The following is a 21,524-nucleotide window of genomic DNA, read 5'->3' on the forward strand; positions in this document are numbered from 1 at the left end:
CGAATCTGGCATTAATATCTGACATCACAACAGAGAGACGAATCTGGCATTAATATCTGACATCACAACAGAGAGACGAATCTGGCATTGATATCTGACATCACAACAGAGAGACGAATCTGGCATTAATATTTGACATCACAACAGAGAGACGAATCTGGCATTGATATTTGACATCACAACAGAGAGACGAATTTGGCATTGATATTTGACATCACAACAGAGAGACGAATCTGGCATTGATATTTGACATCACAACAGAGAGACGAATCTGGCATTGATATTTGACATCACAACAGAGAGACGAATCTGGCATTGATATCTGACATCACAACAGAGAGAAGAATTTGGCATTAATATTTGACATCACAACAGAGAGACGAATTTGGCATTAATATTTGACATCACAACAGAGAGACGAATCTGGCATTGATATCTGACATCACAACAGAGAGAAGAATTTGGCATTAATATTTGACATCACAACAGAGAGACGAATTTGGCATTAATATTTGACATCACAACAGAGAGACGAATTTGGCATTAATATTTGACATCACAACAGAGAGACGAATCTGGCATTGATATTTGACATCACAACAGAGAGACGAATCTGGCATTGATATCTGACATCACAACAGAGAGACGAATTTGGCATTAATATCTGACATCACAACAGAGAGACGAATCTGGCATTGATATCTGACATCACAACAGAGAGACGAATCTGGCATTAATATCTGACATCACAACAGAGAGACGAATCTGGCATTAATATCTGACATCACAACAGAGAGACGAATTTGGCATTGATATCTGACATCACAACAGAGAGACGAATCTGGCATTGATATCTGACATCACAACAGAGAGACGAATCTGGCATTAATATCTGACATCACAACAGAGAGACGGATTTGGCATTGATATCTGACATCACAACAGAGAGAAGAATTTGGCATTGATATCTGACATCACAACAGAGAGACGAATCTGGCATTAATATTTGACATCACAACAGAGAGACGAATCTGGCATTGATATTTGACATCACAACAGAGAGACGAATCTGGCATTAATATCTGACATCACAACAGAGAGACGAATCTGGCATTAATATCTGACATCACAACAGAGAGACGAATCTGGCATTGATATCTGACATCACAACAGAGAGACGAATTTGGCATTGATATCTGACATCACAACAGAGAGAAGAATTTGGCATTGATATCTGACATCACAACAGAGAGACGAATCTGGCATTAATATCTGACATCACAACAGAGAGACGAATCTGGCATTGATATCTGACATCACAACAGAGAGACGAATCTGGCATTGATATCTGACATCACAACAGAGAGAAGAATTTGGCATTGATATCTGACATCACAACAGAGAGAAGAATTTGGCATTAATATTTGACATCACAACAGAGAGACGAATCTGGCATTAATATCTGACATCACAACAGAGAGACGAATCTGGCATTAATATTTGACATCACAACAGAGAGACGAATCTGGCATTGATATTTGACATCACAACAGAGAGACGAATTTGGCATTAATATTTGACATCACAACAGAGAGACGAATCTGGCATTAATATTTGACATCACAACAGAGAGACGAATCTGGCATTAATATTTGACATCACAACAGAGAGACGAATCTGGCATTGATATCTGACATCACAACAGAGAGACGAATCTGGCATTAATATTTGACATCACAACAGAGAGACGAATCTGGCATTGATATTTGACATCACAACAGAGAGACGAATTTGGCATTAATATTTGACATCACAACAGAGAGACGAATCTGGCATTGATATCTGACATCACAACAGAGAGATGAATCTGGCATTGATATTTGACATCACAACAGAGAGACGAATCTGGCATTAATATTTGACATCACAACAGAGAGACTGGATGTCAATGTCAGAAAGATGACTGTGATGTCAGAACCCTCTAAATCTTGTAATTTACAGATGGTAAATGGCCTGTATTTGCATAGCGCTTTACTAGTCCCTAAGGACCCCAAAGCACTTTACACATCCAGTCATCCACCCATTCACACACTGGTGATGGCAGCTACATTGTAGCCACAGCCACCCTGGGGCGCACTGACAGAGATATTTAATTCCAAATGATTTGACTGCATCATTGCGTCTTTGAGTTATGACCCAAACTCTCTATCAACTTTGTGAATAAATTCACGTCCCCCTGTGACCTCATAATTACACCACAGTTCAGATGGCATGAATGAGTCATGAGGTCACACCAACAGTGACAACATCAGCAGTGACATCACTAAAGTTGCCAGGTGAGTCCATAAATAGAACCCGTGACGTGGAGCAGGTACCGCCGTTTTGGACAATGCCACGACGCAGGTATAGACGCAGACATGCGAGGTCTTCTCGCCCCGTTCGCAGACACAAGAGACCCCACAAGGCCTCGGGTGTCCGCAGACGTGGGAGAAGATACCGTCGCAGACATTAGACAATCTCAATAAACATGTAGGATGAACATCAAAACTTTGGTCCAATCAAGTTTTTTTTAGATAACATATGTTGTTGTTGTTTTGTGTGTGTTTGTTATCAATGTTGTGGAAAAAAGTTAAGCTTAGTAAGCCATCAAGCACTGATCACTCGTAGAAGAGCACCAATAGGAGACAGAACTAATTAGAAGGTGTTATTATTCAGTCTGTACATCGAATAGAAGGCACTAACCACAAGGTGATCTTCAATTCATCTCTGTGTGAATGTGAACGGGGCGAGAAGACCCCCACTAACTGCATGTCCCTAGACTGTGGGAGGAAGCTCGAGAGAACATCCAGACTCCACACAAAGACCCCGGCCTGATGAGGCTAGGGTCCTGAGTTCGATACCCTAAACTGAACGCAGGACAGAGGAAGGGATGGGTGATGTTCATGTGTGCCCAGGTGTATGATGTGGCTCTTTGTCTGTGACTGGTTGGCTGTCCCAGCCCTGGCCCTTCATGTATTTCAGTAATGTCCTTTTCTCCCGTCTCGTTTCCATGTTTTTCCCTTGTGACCCATTCCTTCTGTCACGTGTGTTTCCCCCCCAGCCATCATGTTCTGCTTGTGCTTAGTTATGTCCATGTCTTATCTCCTCCAGTCTGCAAGTTGCATCCACAGGCAAGATTAATATACCCCTTCAAAGTGTTTTTTTTTCTTTTCTCTTGATATTCATTAAGCACTCTTTAGTTGTGTGTTTCAGCTCTCAGACTGATATTTATGCCCCATGATTAGCACTGTTAATGTGTTTGGTATCCAGGGAGCACATCCAGTGTTGGGGTGCCTGGTTATGATCCTCTCACTCATCCAGCCTATCGGGGCCTTGCTGCGCTGCGGACCACAACATCACCTGTATGTATCCATCTGTGTGTGTTTAATTAATATACTATATCATGCCTATACACATTTAAGAATACTCTGTTCAAATATTATTTAAAAAAAAATTAAAAATGGCCTCACTTTTTTTTTCTCTACAATTATTTAACAAATTTTGAAAACACGATAAACCAAAGGAATGGGGCAGTACATGCTTAATGACTAAATGCACTGCTCACGCGGCAAAGTGAGGTTATAAAGTTATTTGATAACCCTAAGAGTTGTATTCATACTTCAAGCTGATGATTTTATAGTTCTTCTCTTTTCTTTGATAGGAGGTATCTGTTCAACTGGACACATTTTTTAAATGCGGTGGTAATAAAATCTATAGCTGGTAAGCTTGTGTTTTACTTCATTCTACCATCTTGCATATATGCTAACATTTTCAATAGCAGACACACTGTCACCCATGCTGCTCGTCTTAAAATGCCTGCTTCTTTGTGTCACACAGTGGCAGCCATATTTACAGGCCTGGACAGGATTGACAGTGATGATGGGTGGCTATTGAAAGTGATGGGTGGCTTCTTTGCCTGGGAAGTTCTCTTCATCATCATTTTGGAGGTCCATGATTGGGTAGTTAAATACAGAGGTAAGCCTTTTTTTTTGCATTTCAGTGATGAAGGAAAAAATCATCACTACCCATATACACTTTAATGACAAAAACCAATCTAGACCCAACAGTCCATTTGCACGGTGAAGAGCCACCTGATCAGTTCAGCAGCATTTAGCTGACTGAGCGAAGAGTATAACCCCTGTACACCTCAGAATGTGGTTGGATGGGTAAAATAAACAGCACTGTATCACAAGATTTTCTGTGTATAACACAGCAGCATCAAATATTTGTCACGGTACGGCATGGCACACCGTGGAAGGAGTGGGGAAGGAGGACCCAGGCGCGGTGCTCTACGTATAGACAGTGTTTATTTACAGAGGGTGATATCAAACAACAATAAATCCCCGTGTTTCTCCCCAGACTCCCGTGTCGTGTCCTCCAAGTGCTCTCTGCTCCCGTGTCTGCACTCCCGGTGCTCGCTGCTCCTTAAGCCTTCCACGCTCCTCCTGCGGGAAACAATAGCGGCAGCAGTCAGGACACTGAACAATGGCAGGCATACACTACACGACCAAAACCTAAACTGGGTAACTAACGTGGAGTCCCAAGCAATGATCCCGCGTCGGTGGGAGCTCCAAGACTCTCTTAAGTAGCTCCCCCGACGAGGCCTGATCAGCAGCAGGTGTGTGGCTTCGGGTGTGGCCAGTCCCCTTGCAGGGCCACACCCTCCAGGCCTGACGCCGCCTATAAACAAGTGCTCAGCCACCCACACACACATATACACAAGCACAGGGAAGGGGGAGCAACACCAAAATACACAGCAATAATAATAATAATAATATAATACATGACTGCTCAGGGATCCTGGGTCGCCCAGTCCCAGGACCCTGACAATATTGGTATTTATGAATTGATGAGTGAAAACGCGTAAGAATGTCTCAATGGTAGTCTGCTGGAACAAAAGCTGTTACACTTTAACTGTGCTGAAGTACAGCGACAAAGGAATCTTTATCTTTCGATTTATTAAATGCATGAAAATACTCTGGGAATACTATACACGAAGGCTCAGCTCATGCACCACCAACCTAATGTTATCAGAGAGAACTTGCATTGAATTGTCTCAACTGAGACTATCCAATTTTGGACACGTGTAGTTTGACAATGCTGTGGCTCAATGTGTGGCTCAGTCACACAAATTATTAAAAAAAAATATGATCACAACCTCTTTGTGTCTACAAAAACTGGTTAATGTTTGGTGATTTTTAAAAAATGTTTTACCCCCCCGTGCCGCACACACTTTCCATGACCAATGGCAACTTGACATGCTAAATGTTTACATAGAGCTTCCAGCACATTGTTATCGTTCTGAAAGTTGTTGTTTTTTTGTTTTTTTTCAATCACCACAACTACTCAACTCGACTCAATTTTATTTAAATTGATTTCAAATTGTTCTTCTTCTGTTAAAGCTTAAAACTAATATCATAACTCAACCTGTATAAATAAAATGATTAAAAACATAGCTGACTGCTTTAGTTCACTTCAGTTAATGTGCCCTGCAATATTTCACTGTTCTTTGCTCTGGGTTTCAGATGATACTGCTGATCAAATGGAATCAGCATTGGTAAGCTGAAAGAAATATAAAAGCAAGCAATCACTGATTGCCACAAGATGGAGTATTTCTAATATAATTTTACTTTTTTTGTCAGGTCAAAGGTGACAGTTGCCTGATCGCTGTGTACCTTCTGGGAAACCTTTGCTTTTTGGTGGCACTTCTGGTTGGAATTGGAGAAAAATGAGCAGCAGCAGAATCTTCCAGAGTGTTTCCCTGTAGTTTTGTTGAATTTTATCATCAATTTTAACATACTTGATGAGAGACTGCACTGGAAATTCAGACCCACTGATGCATCAGTTGGCGAATCCTGGAAAGTTTCTCAGTAATGTCTTTAAAAAATATTACTTATGTTTTTTTTCTCTTTTGCTTTTAGTTGATAATTAAGGTGTACTTTCAATCAGCATTCAATTTCACTGGGCCAAGCATTACTGTCGTGTGTGTGTGTGTGTGTGTATAATATGTCTCACAGTTGCAAAGAAAGAAGTAGTTTCAGTCGCCTTTAGCCTCCACTCTGGCTGCCAGGTAAACCAGTTTCATTTTACAAGCTGGTTACATTTTTTAAGCCAAACAGCAATTTTGTATTAAAAAGTACTTTTAACAATTTTTCCTTTTACATTTTTAAATCAGGTCAACTCGACCCACATCATAATGGGAGGGTTAAAGCCCTTTTCACACATTAACATCTGTTAATATGACAGCATCTATGTATGAATCTGCACCTTTGTCACTTTCATTTGAAAAAAAAAAACTGTCATTGATTCAGCTCCTGAACTTCCCATTTAATGTACATTTTTTCATATATTTCTAATAATCTTGCTGTCAATAACAACTGACAATAAGACAACAAATTTTTAACTTCATTAAATTGAAAATTATGTATGTCAGTGTAGTAGTGTTAAATGCTTACCAGGTTCAGATGCAAATGAAGAAACTCCACTCAGGCAAGTCTGCTGGACCAGATGGAGTGAGTCCCCTCAAGGCCTGTGCCCCCCAGCTTTGTGGAGTCTTCCATAAACTGTTCATGCTGAGTCTGAAGAGGGTCCCAGTGCTGTGGAAGACATCAAGCCTCGTCCCTGTACCAAAGACGCCACGTCCCAGTGGCCCCCAGGATTACAGGCCTGTGACACTGACCTCCCACATCATGAAGACCCTGGAAAGGCTCATCCTGGACCAGATCTCACCCATTGTCAGACCACATCAGGATCCCATTCAATTTGCTTACCAGCCCCGTCTCACAGGACGCCATCATCTATCTGCTCAATCGTGTCTACATCCACCCGGACCAGCCGGCGAGCACTGTGAGGTTCATGTTTTTTTTTTACTTTTCCAGTGCTTGGTGATAAGCTAACAGCGATGCAGGGGGATGCTTCTCTAGTGTCCTGGATTGTTGATTACCTGACAGGAAGACCACAATATGTGCGTCTTCCACATTGTGTGTCTGACAAGGTAATCAGCAACACAGGAGCACCATAAGGGACCATCCTCTCCCCCTTCCTCTTCACCCTCTACACCACAGACTTCAGCCGCTGCACAGAGACCTGCATCTTCAGAAGTTTTGATGTAAATTTGTAAGTTTTGATGTAAGTAAATTTGCGGTCAATTTAGACTCAATTCAAAATCTCCTACTTGGGACGAACACTAAATGTAAATAGCTGACTTTCTAAATAAACCTATCCATCTTTGCAAGGTCAATTTTTGCTTTCATTAAATTCCAAATGTTTAGCCATAATTAGCTTAGCTGTCCTACTCTTGTTACTGCTCTTTCCTACTGCTGTTACAATCAAATGAACATCTCTGCAAAGATAAATTAGCTGAGACCTTAGGTTGATGGTAGTTACTAGCAAACACAGAAACGTACATACACTATATAGTACAGTTCTATGATACATCACCAAATAGAACAATTTGTGGCAATGCAGACAAGCAGAGAAACAGTTTAATTAGTTGAATTTGTTCACTTGATCGGAGGTGTGTTTCCTGCAGATATACAACATCGGATCTCAATGATTTTAAATGAGTAAAAGCCCTTGTGCGTTTAACCGGATTATTTATACCTTTAACATTCCAGCTTATAAAACGAAGAGCAGATGACTTTGCGAGCTTGCCATTCAGGTACCAAAATGCAGGTGCAGAAAAAATATGTCCCAACCTCTGGAATAATAAATCTTTCGTGCTTGAATCGATACGGTCCAATATCCTCTTTTCAGAGCTAGCAATAGCTCTCATAATCTCACTCATGTCATGGGGTGGTGCCTCCGGTCTGTCCTCAGCATGGTCCTGTCAGGATCTGACGGCGCCCTGACCGGTCGACCTGCCTGTGTGTGTGTGTGTGTGTGTGTGTGTGTGTGTGTGTGTGTTCACCCAGGGATTGACGGAGGATTTACGGACACTAAGGAAGCACTTGGAGGAGAGACGGGCACTCACTACTAGGGCTGGGTATCGTCACTGATTTCTAGAATCGATTCAATTCCGATTCACAAGGTCCCGAATCGATTCGATCCACGATTCGATTTAATTCGATTCGATTCGATTTAAATCTGGGAAATTTTGACAGTCAGAAATATTATAATTCAGATCAGTACATTTACATATTTTTGTATCAATAAAAAGGAAGCTGACACACGCAAGACTTTATCAAAGGTGTAAGCATCACAGCAGATGCCTTTGTGTCAAAGTAGCTGAAGATAAAACACAGAAAAACATGAAGGTGGTTTTCCTGGCCTGGGATTTTATAAAAATATTCTGCAGTACATCAAAAACGAAAGAAAACCATTAATCAACATATGAACATTACCTCTGAAGTTACAGAGGTTTTATTAGAGACACGGTTAAGCGTTTTGCATTTTGAATAATTTTAAAAAGTTTAAATTTGTTCAGTATTGAACAGCAGAAATGAGGTTTTCTTTTCGGAAGAATGTAAAAGGGAAAAAAACAGCGGCCGACAGCGCTGTAAACAACGGTAGACTTGTGCATAACAAGCAAGCGAATAATGAAGAAAGGGAAACTGTTCTTGAAGTACACAGAGAGAGAGAGAGAGGGCGAGAGAGAGACAGAGAGAGAGAGAGAGAGAGAGAGAGAGGGCGAGAGAGAGACAGAGAGAGAGAGAGAGACAGAGAGAGAGAGCTGTGCATCGCGGTGGAAGCAAAACAGTAAAAGTCAGAGTGAATTCATGACGATGTTTATGTGAATCTTCTTTTGCTGCTGGTTCGGTCAATATTGTTTGGAAAGAGATCAAACTAACAGCTTTAGAATCAGCGCATAAAGGGCGTGAACACAAAGCGCGGACCCGCCGACAGATCAGAATCAGTGAGCTGTCGGCTTTCAGCCCCGACCGTGTCCGTGCCGTCGGGTGAGAAAGGCGACATCTAAATGATTCTGATCCGCGGGTCGTGCTGTGTGTTTAAGTCTTTGTGCAGAATCCGTGTTCCTGCTCTCATTTACTGTCTTAGCTGTTTGGTGGTTCTTGAAATTTTGTGAGATGTCACCAGAGATTCTGGCATTTCGGGCAAAATAAATTTATATTAAAAAAATCGATTCAGGATTTTAATTAATCGATTTTACGTTATCCAAGCCATAATCGATCTTAATCAATGAATCGATTATAAAAACCCACCCCTACTCACTACCACGCACGGGCTTACACGGAAGGAGGGACGCACTATCACCATTGTTGCACATTTGAGCTGTTGTCACCTTGCTGCACTGTAAATAAATGCACTGTCATTATTTCTGAGCTCCGCGCCTGAGTCCACTCTTTAACAACCGTGACAGGTCCGAGGCTTTTGCGGCCTGCTCTTTCCCCGATCTAGTTTTGCTCATATTTCGTACACCGTAGCCTTGAAGATGTAAAAAGTGCCTCAGAGCAGCACACGGGCGTGTTATCATACTGTTGTTAAAAGTTCGTTAGTTTTGGAGCAATGGAATTATGAAACAAGTTAGTCCATTGAGGAGCCCTGTACAACACGTCTTCACATGGCTACCAGACACGCCCCCCGTCATTTTGTTATTATTCAATTCAGAACTGCCCAGACCAGACACAGTGACGTTTCACCAGAATCCCTTTGATCTCTGGTCTTCTTTATGACATCAGCACACGAAAACCTATAAATAGGGGAGAGGTTCTCACTCTTGGCAGTCTTTCAAAGAGAGTGGAAGAATTCACTAGGCAGGAAACTACTGGAAACTTGCGTTTCTGACACAGTCGACGGTATTTTTAAAAAATCTTTTAGTTGGTACAGAGATTTAGCATCAACTTCAATTTGAAATATGAGTCTGTCAAATCCTGTTGTATGCAACATGAGAGCCGAGAACGAAAAACTTAAACAGCAAATCAAAGAGCTGAAAAATGAGAATAAAACTCTCAAACAACAAAACTCTACCATACGTGACCTTAAAGTCGAGAACGCCGACCTTAAGGAGCAAAAAAGAGAGCTCATAAATGAGAACAAGATTCTCCAAAAAAACATTGAAGTTCTCTTCAAACGAAGTGGGTTCTCTAAAAACAAGAGGAAAAGAGACCTGCAACTAGAGAATGAAACAATTCACTTCAAAATTCAAGAGCTGGAATATTGGAACCAAATTCTAAAGGATTTAAACAGCTCCAAAACCAAAGAGATCCAGCAACAGAAAGAGGTGATGCAGGAAATGGAGGCAGAAATCAGAGAGTTGCAAAGCAGCAAGACAGGCTTGGTTATAAAAGTGGGAGACATGGAAAAGGACAACCAGTCTTTAAGAGAGGAAAATGATGTGACGGTAAAACGCATGTGTGAGCTGAAAAGGGACTTTGAAAAGGAAAAAGATGACATGCAACAGGAAATACAGGCTGTTAAAACTGAGCTCCATCAGGCAAACACAGCCTTTAAAGAGTTACAAGAGAGTGAAGAAAGAAAAAGGATCATGAATGAGGAAAACAAAACAACGGACAGTGAACAGCTCAGACAGACCCTGGAACGCCAATGCTTTGCACATGAAATTGACATATTGAGGCGGCATAACGAACTTCTTGAACAGGACCTCCAGGAGCTTTCCAAAAGGAGTGGTGATTCTCAAAAAGAACTGAAACCACACGATGAGGGTGTGAAAGGAGAATCACGGATCTCCAAAGCCACTGAGAAAGACTCCGAACATGATTTTGAAGTGACCAACAGAGAAAAGGAGTTGTTGTGCCATGAATTTGAGGAAATGAAAAGAGAGCTTGAAGAGGTCAAGAAAAATCTGTATGATTCACAGGAAGCCTTGACAACAGAAGACATGGCGTTGCAAACCCAAGCTCAGACTCCCAAAGTTTCACAGGAAGAACATAACAATCTGATAAACAACTACGATGTCCAAGTTGACATACTCAAACAACAAAATAAGGCCTTAGAAAATACGGTTAGTGACCTTACCAAAAAGATGTGGAATGGACGGGAAGCGATGAGACAAATGGAAAAGAACTTTCAAGAACAAAGGAAGCTACTCGAAAATCTCCGAGGAGAATTCGAGGAAATTTAGCACAACTACGACTTTGGCCCTCCCTATTAAAGCTGGTTAACGCAGGTTCAATAGGGCTATAACTTAGACAATGGAAGTTCATTTGATTTAATTGGCCCAAAATGAGTGACTGCACCCAGACACTCAGTAGCAAAAAAATTACAGAGATTCAAGAGAGAAAACTGTTTCTGCATAGACTCCTATAGTACTGCAAGTCGTGTCATCGCTTGGTGTCCTGCATAGAGTGCAGGTTTAAGGTATCTACGTATCTTTCAGAATTAGAAGCTATGCTGCGTCAGGGGTTATAACAGCTGTGCCCCCCCCCCCCCCCCCCCCCCCCCAACCGGTCGAGGCAGATGGCCGCCCCTCACTGAGCCTGGTTCTGCCGAAAGTTTCTTCCTGTTAAAAGGGAGTTTTTCTTTCCCACCGTCACCAAGTCTAAGGAGCTTGGAGAAAAGCGCCTGGACTTCTTTAACTTAAAGAAGTCCAGGCGCTTTTCTTTCCAAGCTCCTTAGACTACTATGGCCTTGATGACTGATAACCTTCACAGACACTGTCATCAAGGGTTTGCTCACAGGGGATCATCTGATTGTTGGGGGGTTTTCTCTCTTATATTGTATGGTCTTTACCTTACAATATAAACAGCCGAGAAGCGGCTATTTTTGCCATCCGGTGCTTTAGAAATACATCTTAGCTGAACTGAACTCCATAACATCTGGACCGAAATGCCTACACACAACGGTAGGCATTTCAATCAAGAGCTCTGTCCAAAACGTTCAATGACAAGCATCAGCACCAGGATTGTTTTTTAGCTCACCAACAGTTCATGTTCCCTACCCATTTTTTATTGTAACTGCAACTTTGTAAGACTGGGTTGGGAGATGTTCTTGTGGTGAGCTTTTATTTACATAATTGGTTTCTTTAATAGTGAAATAAAATAAATTTGTATAACTGGAAACAGCGTTCTCCTGTGTGATTATCACATTGTATTCTTTAAACCATATAACAGAATATATAATATATATAATTTACTCATAGTAATATTAATATCTAATGTGATTGAGTTTCCTTATCTCTACTTATGTGCTGATGTGTTCACTGAGGCCATTGTATGGTCCATTTTGGCTGCATTTCCATGTTTTAAACATGAAATTTGCTTATTTAAAGGGTGTCTCATGTATCTCTTATGCAGAAATATGTGTTGCCTAGCTGGACAAATGTAGCACAGGTCTACTATTATTGGTCACGTGTGTTTTCCCCCCCAGCCATCATGTTCTGTTTGTGCTTAGTTATGTCCATGTCTTATCTCCTGTCCCCTTTTCCCTCTGTATGTATTCACAGTGTACGTGTTCCTCGTCGGTTCGTCATGCTAAGTCTGCGTGTCTTATTCCGTCATGTGTCATGTATCACTCCAAATCTCACTGACTTTAACTAATAATAACTGTTTGCTGAGTGTTATGTCTAAAAGGTATTGCACAATCGCCTCTAGTAGAGGATCAGGTTTGTTTTCCACTGATAATGGATTTTAACATGACTGACCAATGATTGTGGAGCACGTCAATGTAGGATCTTATAAATACAACGAGCAAACTTAAATGTTTTAAAATGTTCAAAATATTAATATATTATATTTCTGAAGTATGACGGAAGGAAAAAGTTACATTTTTTTCATATTTTAAAAAAAAATCCATGGGTTTAATGGGTCCATCATCACTATATTGAGGGCCTTGTATAATAGCCCAACTGAAAAAGTAAAGATTAACGGTGAACTTTCAGATGCTTTCAAGCTTGAAAGGTCCACAAGACAAGGATGCCCACTGAGTCCACTCTTATTTGCTATTTTTATAGAGCCATTGGCTGAAAGGATTAGGCAGAATGGTAACATAAAAGGGATTAATATCACTGGAAGTGAGCAGAAATTGGCCTTGTTTGCAGATGACATTTTGGTTTACTTATCAAAACCTACCGAATCACTTATGGAGCTCATGTCAGTGTTAAAGGAGTATGGGCTATACTCGGGATATAAATTGAATATACAAAAAACACAAGTTCTTAGTAGCTTTTATAGCCCTCCCCAGAATCTGCTCAACAAATACAAACTAAGCTGGGACAAAAGAACTATCAAATATCTGGGCATAAACTTATCAATGGATATAACTAGCTTGGAAGAAATCAACTACCCCCTACTTAAAAAAGATATCATGCTAAATATTAGCAGATGGTCTATCTAAGCATTTCTTCTAGAGTGGACATCATAAAAATGAATATGCTCCCAAAGATATTAAACTTATTCCAGTCTGTTTCTATAGAAAACCCTGATAGATACTTTGTAGAGTGGGATAGGACCCTCTCAAGATTTATATGGGCGGGTAAAAAGCCAAGATTTAAGTTCAAAACACTTCAGCTTCCCAAAGATAAAGGAGGATTAGGCATCCCTTGCCTACAGGATTACTACAGGGCAACACAAATAAGAAATCTGGTGGGCTGGTGTAAACCCGGATACTGTTCAACAGAGAGACGAATCTGGCATTAATATTTGACATCACAACAGAGAGACGAATCTGGCATTAATATCTGACATCACAACAGAGAGACGAATCTGGCATTGATATCTGACATCACAACAGAGAGACGAATCTGGCATTGATATCTGACATCACAACAGAGAGACGAATCTGGCATTGATATCTGACATCACAACAGAGAGACGAATCTGGCATTGATATCTGACATCACAACAGAGAGACGAATCTGGCATTGATATCTGACATCACAACAGAGAGACGAATCTGGCATTAATATTTGACATCACAACAGAGAGACGAATCTGGCATTAATATCTGACATCACAACAGAGAGACGAATCTGGCATTAATATCTGACATCACAACAGAGAGACGAATCTGGCATTAATATCTGACATCACAACAGAGAGACGAATCTGGCATTGATATTTGACATCACAACAGAGAGACGAATCTGGCATTGATATTTGACATCACAACAGAGAGACGAATCTGGCATTGATATCTGACATCACAACAGAGAGACAAATCTGGCATTAATATCTGACATCACAACAGAGAGACGAATCTGGCATTGATATTTGACATCACAACAGAGAGACGAATCTGGCATTGATATCTGACATCACAACAGAGAGACGAATCTGGCATTAATATCTGACATCACAAAAGAGAGACGAATCTGGCATTAATATCTGACATCACAACAGAGAGACGAATCTGGCATTGATATTTGACATCACAACAGAGAGACGAATCTGGCATTAATATCTGACATCACAACAGAGAGACGAATCTGGCATTGATATTTGACATCACAACAGAGAGATGAATCTGGCATTAATATCTGACATCACAACAGAGAGATGAATCTGGCATTAATATCTGACATCACAACAGAGAGACGAATCTGGCATTAATATCTGACATCACAACAGAGAGACGAATCTGGCATTGATATCTGACATCACAACAGAGAGATGAATCTGGCATTGACATTTGATATCACAACAGAGAGACTGGATGTCAATGTCAGAAAGATGACTGTGATGTCAGAACCCTCTAAATCTTGTAATTTACAGATGGTAAATGGCCTGTATTTGCATAGCGCTTTACTAGTCCCTAAGGACCCCAAAGCACTTTACACATCCAGTCATCCACCCATTCACACACTGGTGATGGCAGCTACATTGTAGCCACAGCCACCCTGGGGCGCACTGACAGAGATATTTAATTCCAAATGATTTGACTGCATCATTGCCTCTTTGAGTTATCACCCAAACTCTCTATCAACTTTGTGAATAAATTCACGTCCCCCTGTGACCTGATAATTACACCACAGTTCAGATGGCATGAATGAGTCATGAGGTCACACCAACAGTGACAACATCAGCAGTGACATCACTAAAGTTGCCAGGTGAGTCCATAAATAGAACCCGTGACGTGGAGCAGGTACCGCCGTTTTGGACAATGCCACGACGCAGGTATAGACGCAAATATGCGAGGTCTTCTCGCCCCGTTCGCAGACACAAGAGACCCCACAAGGCCTCGGGTGTCCGCAGACGTGGGAGAAGATACCGTCGCAGACATTAGACAATCTCAATAAACATGTAGGATGAACATCAAAACTTTGGTCCAATCAAGTTTTTTTTAGATAACATATGTTGTTGTTGTTCTGTGTGTGTTTGTTATCAATGTTGTGGAAAAAAGTTAAGCTTAGTAAGCCATCAAGCACTGATCACTCGTAGAAGAGCACCAATAGGAGACAGAACTAATTAGAAGGTGTTATTATTCAGTCTGTACATCGAATAGAAGGCACTAACCACAAGGTGATCTTCAATTCATCTCTGTGTGAATGTGAACGGGGCGAGAAGACCCCCACTAACTGCATGTCCCTAGACTGTGGGAGGAAGCTCGAGAGAACATCCAGACTCCACACAAAGACCCCGGCCTGATGAGGCTAGGGTCCTGAGTTCGATACCCTAAACTGAACGCAGGACAGAGGAAGGGATGGGTGATGTTCATGTGCGCCCAGGTGTATGATGACACCTGGGCGCACTTTCACACTGAAACACCAAGTAGGAAACTAATTTGCACATGACTCGTGAAAGTTATTCCTTCCTCTTAGTAATAATGGTGCTTTTAATAAATATAGCCTGGTTGTAGCTTTGGAGGCCAGACTCAGTAAATGAAATATTTTTTAAGTGAAATATAGATTTAGTAAAATTGTATGTTCAGTAATGATACTTGTTTTCATAAATTGGATGCAGGAGAAATCTTAGACAAGAACTTCAGAAGCTGATGATTTTATAGTTCTTCTCTTTTCTTTGATAGGAGGTATCTGTTCAACTGGACACATTTTTTAAATGCGGTGGTAATAAAATCTATAGCTGGTAAGCTTGTGTTTTACTTCATTCTACCATCTTGCATATATGCTAACATTTTCAATAGCAGACACACTGTCACCCATGCTGCTCGTCTTAAAATGCCTGCTTCTTTGTGTCACACAGTGGCAGCCATATTTACAGGCCTGGACAGGATTGACAGTGATGATGGGTGGCTATTGAAAGTGATGGGTGGCTTCTTTGCCTGGGAAGTTCTCGTCATCATCATTTTGGAGGTCCATGATTGGGTAGTTAAACACAGAGGTAAGCCTTTTTTTTTGCATTTCAGTGATGAAGGAAAAAATCATCACTACCCATATACACTTTAATGACAAAAACCAATCTAGACCCAACAGTCCATTTGCACGGTGAAGAGCCACCTGATCAGTTCAGCAGCATTTAGCTGACTGAGCGAAGAGTATAACCCCTGTACACCTCAGAATGTGGTTGGATGGGTAAAATAAACAGCACTGTATCACAAGATTTTCTGTGTATAACACAGCAGCATCAAATATTTGTCACGGTACGGCATGGCACACCGTGGAAGGAGTGGGGAAGGAGGACCCAGGCGCGGTGCTCTACGTATAGACAGTGTTTATTTACAGAGGGTGATATCAAACAACAATAAATCCCCGTGTTTCTCCCCAGACTCCCGTGTCGTGTCCTCCAAGTGCTCTCTGCTCCCGTGTCTGCACTCCCGGTGCTCGCTGCTCCTTAAGCCTTCCACGCTCCTCCTGCGGGAAACAATAGCGGCAGCAGTCAGGACACTGAACAATGGCAGGCATACACTACACGACCAAAACCTAAACTAGGTAACTAACGTGGAGTCCCAAGCAATGATCCCGCGTCGGTGGGAGCTCCAAGACTCTCTTAAGTAGCTCCCCCGACGAGGCCTGATCAGCAGCAGGTGTGTGGCTTCGGGTGTGGCCAGTCCCCTTGCAGGGCCACACCCTCCAGGCCTGACGCCGCCTATAAACAAGTGCTCAGCCACCCACACACACATATACACAAGCACAGGGAAGGGGGAGCAACACCAAAATACACAGCAATAATAATAATAATAATATAATACATGACTGCTCAGGGATCCTGGGTCGCCCAGTCCCAGGACCCTGACAATATTGGTATTTATGAATTGATGAGTGAAAACGCGTAAGAATGTCTCAATGGTAGTCTGCTGGAACAAAAGCTGTTACACTTTAACTGTGCTGAAGTACAGCGACAAAGGAATCTTTATCTTTCGATTTATTAAATGCATGAAAATACTCTGGGAATACTATACACGAAGGCTCAGCTCATGCACCACCAACCTAATGTTATCAGAGAGAACTTGCATTGAATTGTCTCAACTGAGACTATCCAATTTTGGACACGTGTAGTTTGACAATGCTGTGGCTCAATGTGTGGCTCAGTCACACAAATTATTAAAAAAAAATATGATCACAACCTCTTTGTGTCTACAAAAACTGGTTAATGTTTGGTGATTTTTAAAAAATGTTTTACCCCCCCGTGCCGCACACACTTTCCATGACCAATGGCAACTTGACATGCTAAATGTTTACATAGAGCTTCCAGCACATTGTTATCGTTCTGAAAGTTGTTGTTTTTTTGTTTTTTTTCAATCACCACAACTACTCAACTCGACTCAATTTTATTTAAATTGATTTCAAATTGTTCTTCTTCTGTTAAAGCTTAAAACTAATATCATAACTCAACCTGTATAAATAAAATGATTAAAAACATAGCTGACTGCTTTAGTTCACTTCAGTTAATGTGCCCTGCAATATTTCACTGTTCTTTGCTCTGGGTTTCAGATGATACTGCTGATCAAATGGAATCAGCATTGGTAAGCTGAAAGAAATATAAAAGCAAGCAATCACTGATTGCCACAAGATGGAGTATTTCTAATATAATTTTACTTTTTTTGTCAGGTCAAAGGTGACAGTTGCCTGATCGCTGTGTACCTTCTGGGAAACCTTTGCTTTTTGGTGGCACTTCTGGTTGGAATTGGAGAAAAATGAGCAGCAGCAGAATCTTCCAGAGTGTTTCCCTGTAGTTTTGTTGAATTTTATCATCAATTTTAACATACTTGATGAGAGACTGCACTGGAAATTCAGACCCACTGATGCATCAGTTGGCGAATCCTGGAAAGTTTCTCAGTAATGTCTTTAAAAAATATTACTTATGTTTTTTTTCTCTTTTGCTTTTAGTTGATAATTAAGGTGTACTTTCAATCAGCATTCAATTTCACTGGGCCAAGCATTACTGTCGTGTGTGTGTGTGTGTGTGTATAATATGTCTCACAGTTGCAAAGAAAGAAGTAGTTTCAGTCGCCTTTAGCCTCCACTCTGGCTGCCAGGTAAACCAGTTTCATTTTACAAGCTGGTTACATTTTTTAAGCCAAACAGCAATTTTGTATTAAAAAGTACTTTTAACAATTTTTCCTTTTACATTTTTAAATCAGGTCAACTCGACCCACATCATAATGGGAGGGTTAAAGCCCTTTTCACACATTAACATCTGTTAATATGACAGCATCTATGTATGAATCTGCACCTTTGTCACTTTCATTTGAAAAAAAAAAACTGTCATTGATTCAGCTCCTGAACTTCCCATTTAATGTACATTTTTTCATATATTTCTAATAATCTTGCTGTCAATAACAACTGACAATAAGACAACAAATTTTTAACTTCATTAAATTGAAAATTATGTATGTCAGTGTAGTAGTGTTAAATGCTTACCAGGTTCAGATGCAAATGAAGAAACTCCACTCAGGCAAGTCTGCTGGACCAGATGGAGTGAGTCCCCTCAAGGCCTGTGCCCCCCAGCTTTGTGGAGTCTTCCATAAACTGTTCATGCTGAGTCTGAAGAGGGTCCCAGTGCTGTGGAAGACATCAAGCCTCGTCCCTGTACCAAAGACGCCACGTCCCAGTGGCCCCCAGGATTACAGGCCTGTGACACTGACCTCCCACATCATGAAGACCCTGGAAAGGCTCATCCTGGACCAGATCTCACCCATTGTCAGACCACATCAGGATCCCATTCAATTTGCTTACCAGCCCCGTCTCACAGGACGCCATCATCTATCTGCTCAATCGTGTCTACATCCACCCGGACCAGCCGGCGAGCACTGTGAGGTTCATGTTTTTTTTACTTTTCCAGTGCTTGGTGATAAGCTAACAGCGATGCAGGGGGATGCTTCTCTAGTGTCCTGGATTGTTGATTACCTGACAGGAAGACCACAATATGTGCGTCTTCCACATTGTGTGTCTGACAAGGTAATCAGCAACACAGGAGCACCATAAGGGACCATCCTCTCCCCCTTCCTCTTCACCCTCTACACCACAGACTTCAGCTGCTGCACAGAGACCTGCATCTTCAGAAGTTTTGATGTAAATTTGTAAGTTTTGATGTAAGTAAATTTGCGGTCAATTTAGACTCAATTCAAAATCTCCTACTTGGGACGAACACTAAATGTAAATAGCTGACTTTCTAAATAAACCTATCCATCTTTGCAAGGTCAATTTTTGCTTTCATTAAATTCCAAATGTTTAGCCATAATTAGCTTAGCTGTCCTACTCTTGTTACTGCTCTTTCCTACTGCTGTTACAATCAAATGAACATCTCTGCAAAGATAAATTAGCTGAGACCTTAGGTTGATGGTAGTTACTAGCAAACACAGAAACTTACATACACTATATAGTACAGTTCTATGATACATCACCAAATAGAACACTTTGTGGCAATGCAGACAAGCAGAGAAACAGTTTAATTAGTTGAATTTGTTCACTTGATCGGAGGTGTGTTTCCTGCAGATATACAACATCGGATCTCAATGATTTTAAATGAGTAAAAGCCCTTGTGCGTTTAACCGGATTATTTATACCTTTAACATTCCAGCTTATAAAACGAAGAGCAGATGACTTTGCGAGCTTGCCATTCAGGTACCAAAATGCAGGTGCAGAAAAAATATGTCCCAACCTCTGGAATAATAAATCTTTCGTGCTTGAATCGATACGGTCCAATATCCTCTTTTCAGAGCTAGCAATAGCTCTCATAATCTCACTCATGTCATGGGGTGGTGCCTCCGGTCTGTCCTCAGCATGGTCCTGTCAGGATCTGACGGCGCCCTGACCGGTCGACCTGCCAGTGTGTGTGTGTGTGTGTGTGTGTGTGTGTGTGTGTGTGTTCACCCAGGGATTGACGGAGGATTTACGGACACTAAGGAAGCACTTGGAGGAGAGACGGGCACTCACTACTAGGGCTGGGTATCGTCACTGATTTCTAGAATCGATTCAAATCCGATTCACAAGGTCCCGAATCGATTCGATCCACGATTCGATTTAATTCGATTCGATTCGATTTAAATCTGGGAAATTTTGACAGTCAGAAATATTATAATTCAGATCAGTACATTTACATATTTTTGTATCAATAAAAAGGAAGCTGACACACGCAAGACTTTATCAAAGGTGTAAGCATCACAGCAGATGCCTTTGTGTCAAAGTAGCTGAAGATAAAACACAGAAAAACATGAAGGTGGTTTTCCTGGCCTGGGATTTTATAAAAATATTCTGCAGTACATCAAAAACGAAAGAAAACCATTAATCAACATATGAACATTACCTCTGAAGTTACAGAGGTTTTATTAGAGACACGGTTAAGCGTTTTGCATTTTGAATAATTTTAAAAAGTTTAAATTTGTTCAGTATTGAACAGCAGAAATGAGGTTTTCTTTTCGGAAGAATGTAAAAGGGAAAAAAACAGCGGCCGACAGCGCTGTAAACAACGGTAGACTTGTGCATAACAAGCAAGCGAATAATGAAGAAAGGGAAACTGTTCTTGAAGTACACAGAGAGAGAGAGAGAGGGCGAGAGAGAGACAGAGAGAGAGAGAGACAGAGAGAGAGAGAGGGCGAGAGAGAGAGACAGAGAGACAGAGAGAGAGAGCTGTGCATCGCGGTGGAAGCAAAACAGTAAAAGTCAGAGTGAATTCATGACGATGTTTATGTGAATCTTCTTTTGCTGCTGGTTCGGTCAATATTGTTTGGAAAGAGATCAAACTAACAGCTTTAGAATCAGCGCATAAAGGGCGTGAACACAAAGCGCGGACCCGCCGACAGATCAGAATCAGTGAGCTGTCGGCTTTCGGCCCCGACCGTGTCCGTGCCGTCGGGTGAGAAAGGCGACATCTAAATGATTCTGATCCGCGGGTCGTGCTGTGTGTTTAAGTCTTTGTGCAGAATCCGTGTTCCTGCTCTCATTTACTGTCTTAGCTGTTTGGTGGTTCTTGAAATTTTGTGAGATGTCACCAGAGATTCTGGCATTTCGGGCAAAATAAATTTATATTAAAAAAATCGATTCAGGATTTTAATTAATCGATTTTACGTTATCCAAGCCATAATCGATCTTAATCAATGAACTGATTATAAAAACCCACCCCTACTCACTACCACGCACGGGCTTACACGGAAGGAGGGACGCACTATCACCATTGTTGCACATTTGAGCTGTTGTCACATTGCTGCACTGTAAATAAATGCACTGTCATTAT

The 21,524-nt window shown here is 41.2% G+C and overlaps 1 protein-coding gene and 4 long non-coding RNA genes across 5 annotated transcripts; 3 read left to right on the forward strand and 2 right to left on the reverse strand.

Moving 5' to 3' along the window:
* The first annotated feature begins 2,347 nt into the window (after positions 1-2,347).
* Positions 2,348-4,001, forward strand: LOC147319701 (uncharacterized). The gene is made up of 3 exons (XR_015131568.1): positions 2,348-3,401; positions 3,701-3,759; positions 3,877-4,001. It is a non-coding gene; the product is annotated as an uncharacterized LOC147319701 (long non-coding RNA).
* A 326-nt stretch (positions 4,002-4,327) lies between these two features.
* Positions 4,328-8,597, reverse strand: LOC147319702 (uncharacterized). The gene is made up of 2 exons (XR_015131569.1): positions 4,572-8,597; positions 4,328-4,484 (listed from the first exon to the last, which is right to left on the reverse strand). It is a non-coding gene; the product is annotated as an uncharacterized LOC147319702 (long non-coding RNA).
* Positions 8,598-9,703: 1,106 nt separating this feature from the next.
* On the forward strand, positions 9,704-11,395 carry LOC147319703 (uncharacterized). Its single transcript, XM_086312427.1, has one exon. It carries the CDS (start codon positions 9,854-9,856, stop codon positions 11,078-11,080), a length of 1,227 nt encoding a protein of 408 aa, XP_086168553.1. The 5' UTR covers positions 9,704-9,853; the 3' UTR covers positions 11,081-11,395.
* Positions 11,396-14,929: 3,534 nt separating this feature from the next.
* LOC147319704 (uncharacterized) lies at positions 14,930-19,690 on the forward strand. Its single transcript, XR_015131571.1, has 4 exons — positions 14,930-15,977; positions 16,095-16,232; positions 17,783-17,814; positions 17,900-19,690. It is a non-coding gene; the product is annotated as an uncharacterized LOC147319704 (long non-coding RNA).
* LOC147319705 (uncharacterized) lies at positions 16,546-19,698 on the reverse strand. The gene is made up of 2 exons (XR_015131570.1): positions 16,790-19,698; positions 16,546-16,702 (listed from the first exon to the last, which is right to left on the reverse strand). It is a non-coding gene; the product is annotated as an uncharacterized LOC147319705 (long non-coding RNA).
* Between the last annotated feature and the right edge of the window lie 1,826 nt (positions 19,699-21,524).

Source organism: Aulonocara sp. 'chitande type north' Nkhata Bay, linkage group LG11 (assembly GCF_057382095.1).
Source record: "Aulonocara sp. 'chitande type north' Nkhata Bay isolate Kocher_YH1m ecotype deep benthic linkage group LG11, A_spYH_male_GT1.1, whole genome shotgun sequence".
In the NCBI taxonomy this organism is placed as follows: domain Eukaryota; kingdom Metazoa; phylum Chordata; class Actinopteri; order Cichliformes; family Cichlidae; genus Aulonocara; species Aulonocara sp. 'chitande type north' Nkhata Bay.

Excerpts from the sequence above, each read along its gene's own strand:
- LOC147319703 (XM_086312427.1), top strand. The coding sequence starts at position 9,854 with ATGAGTCTGTCAAATCCTGTTGTATGCAACATGAGAGCCGAGAACGAA.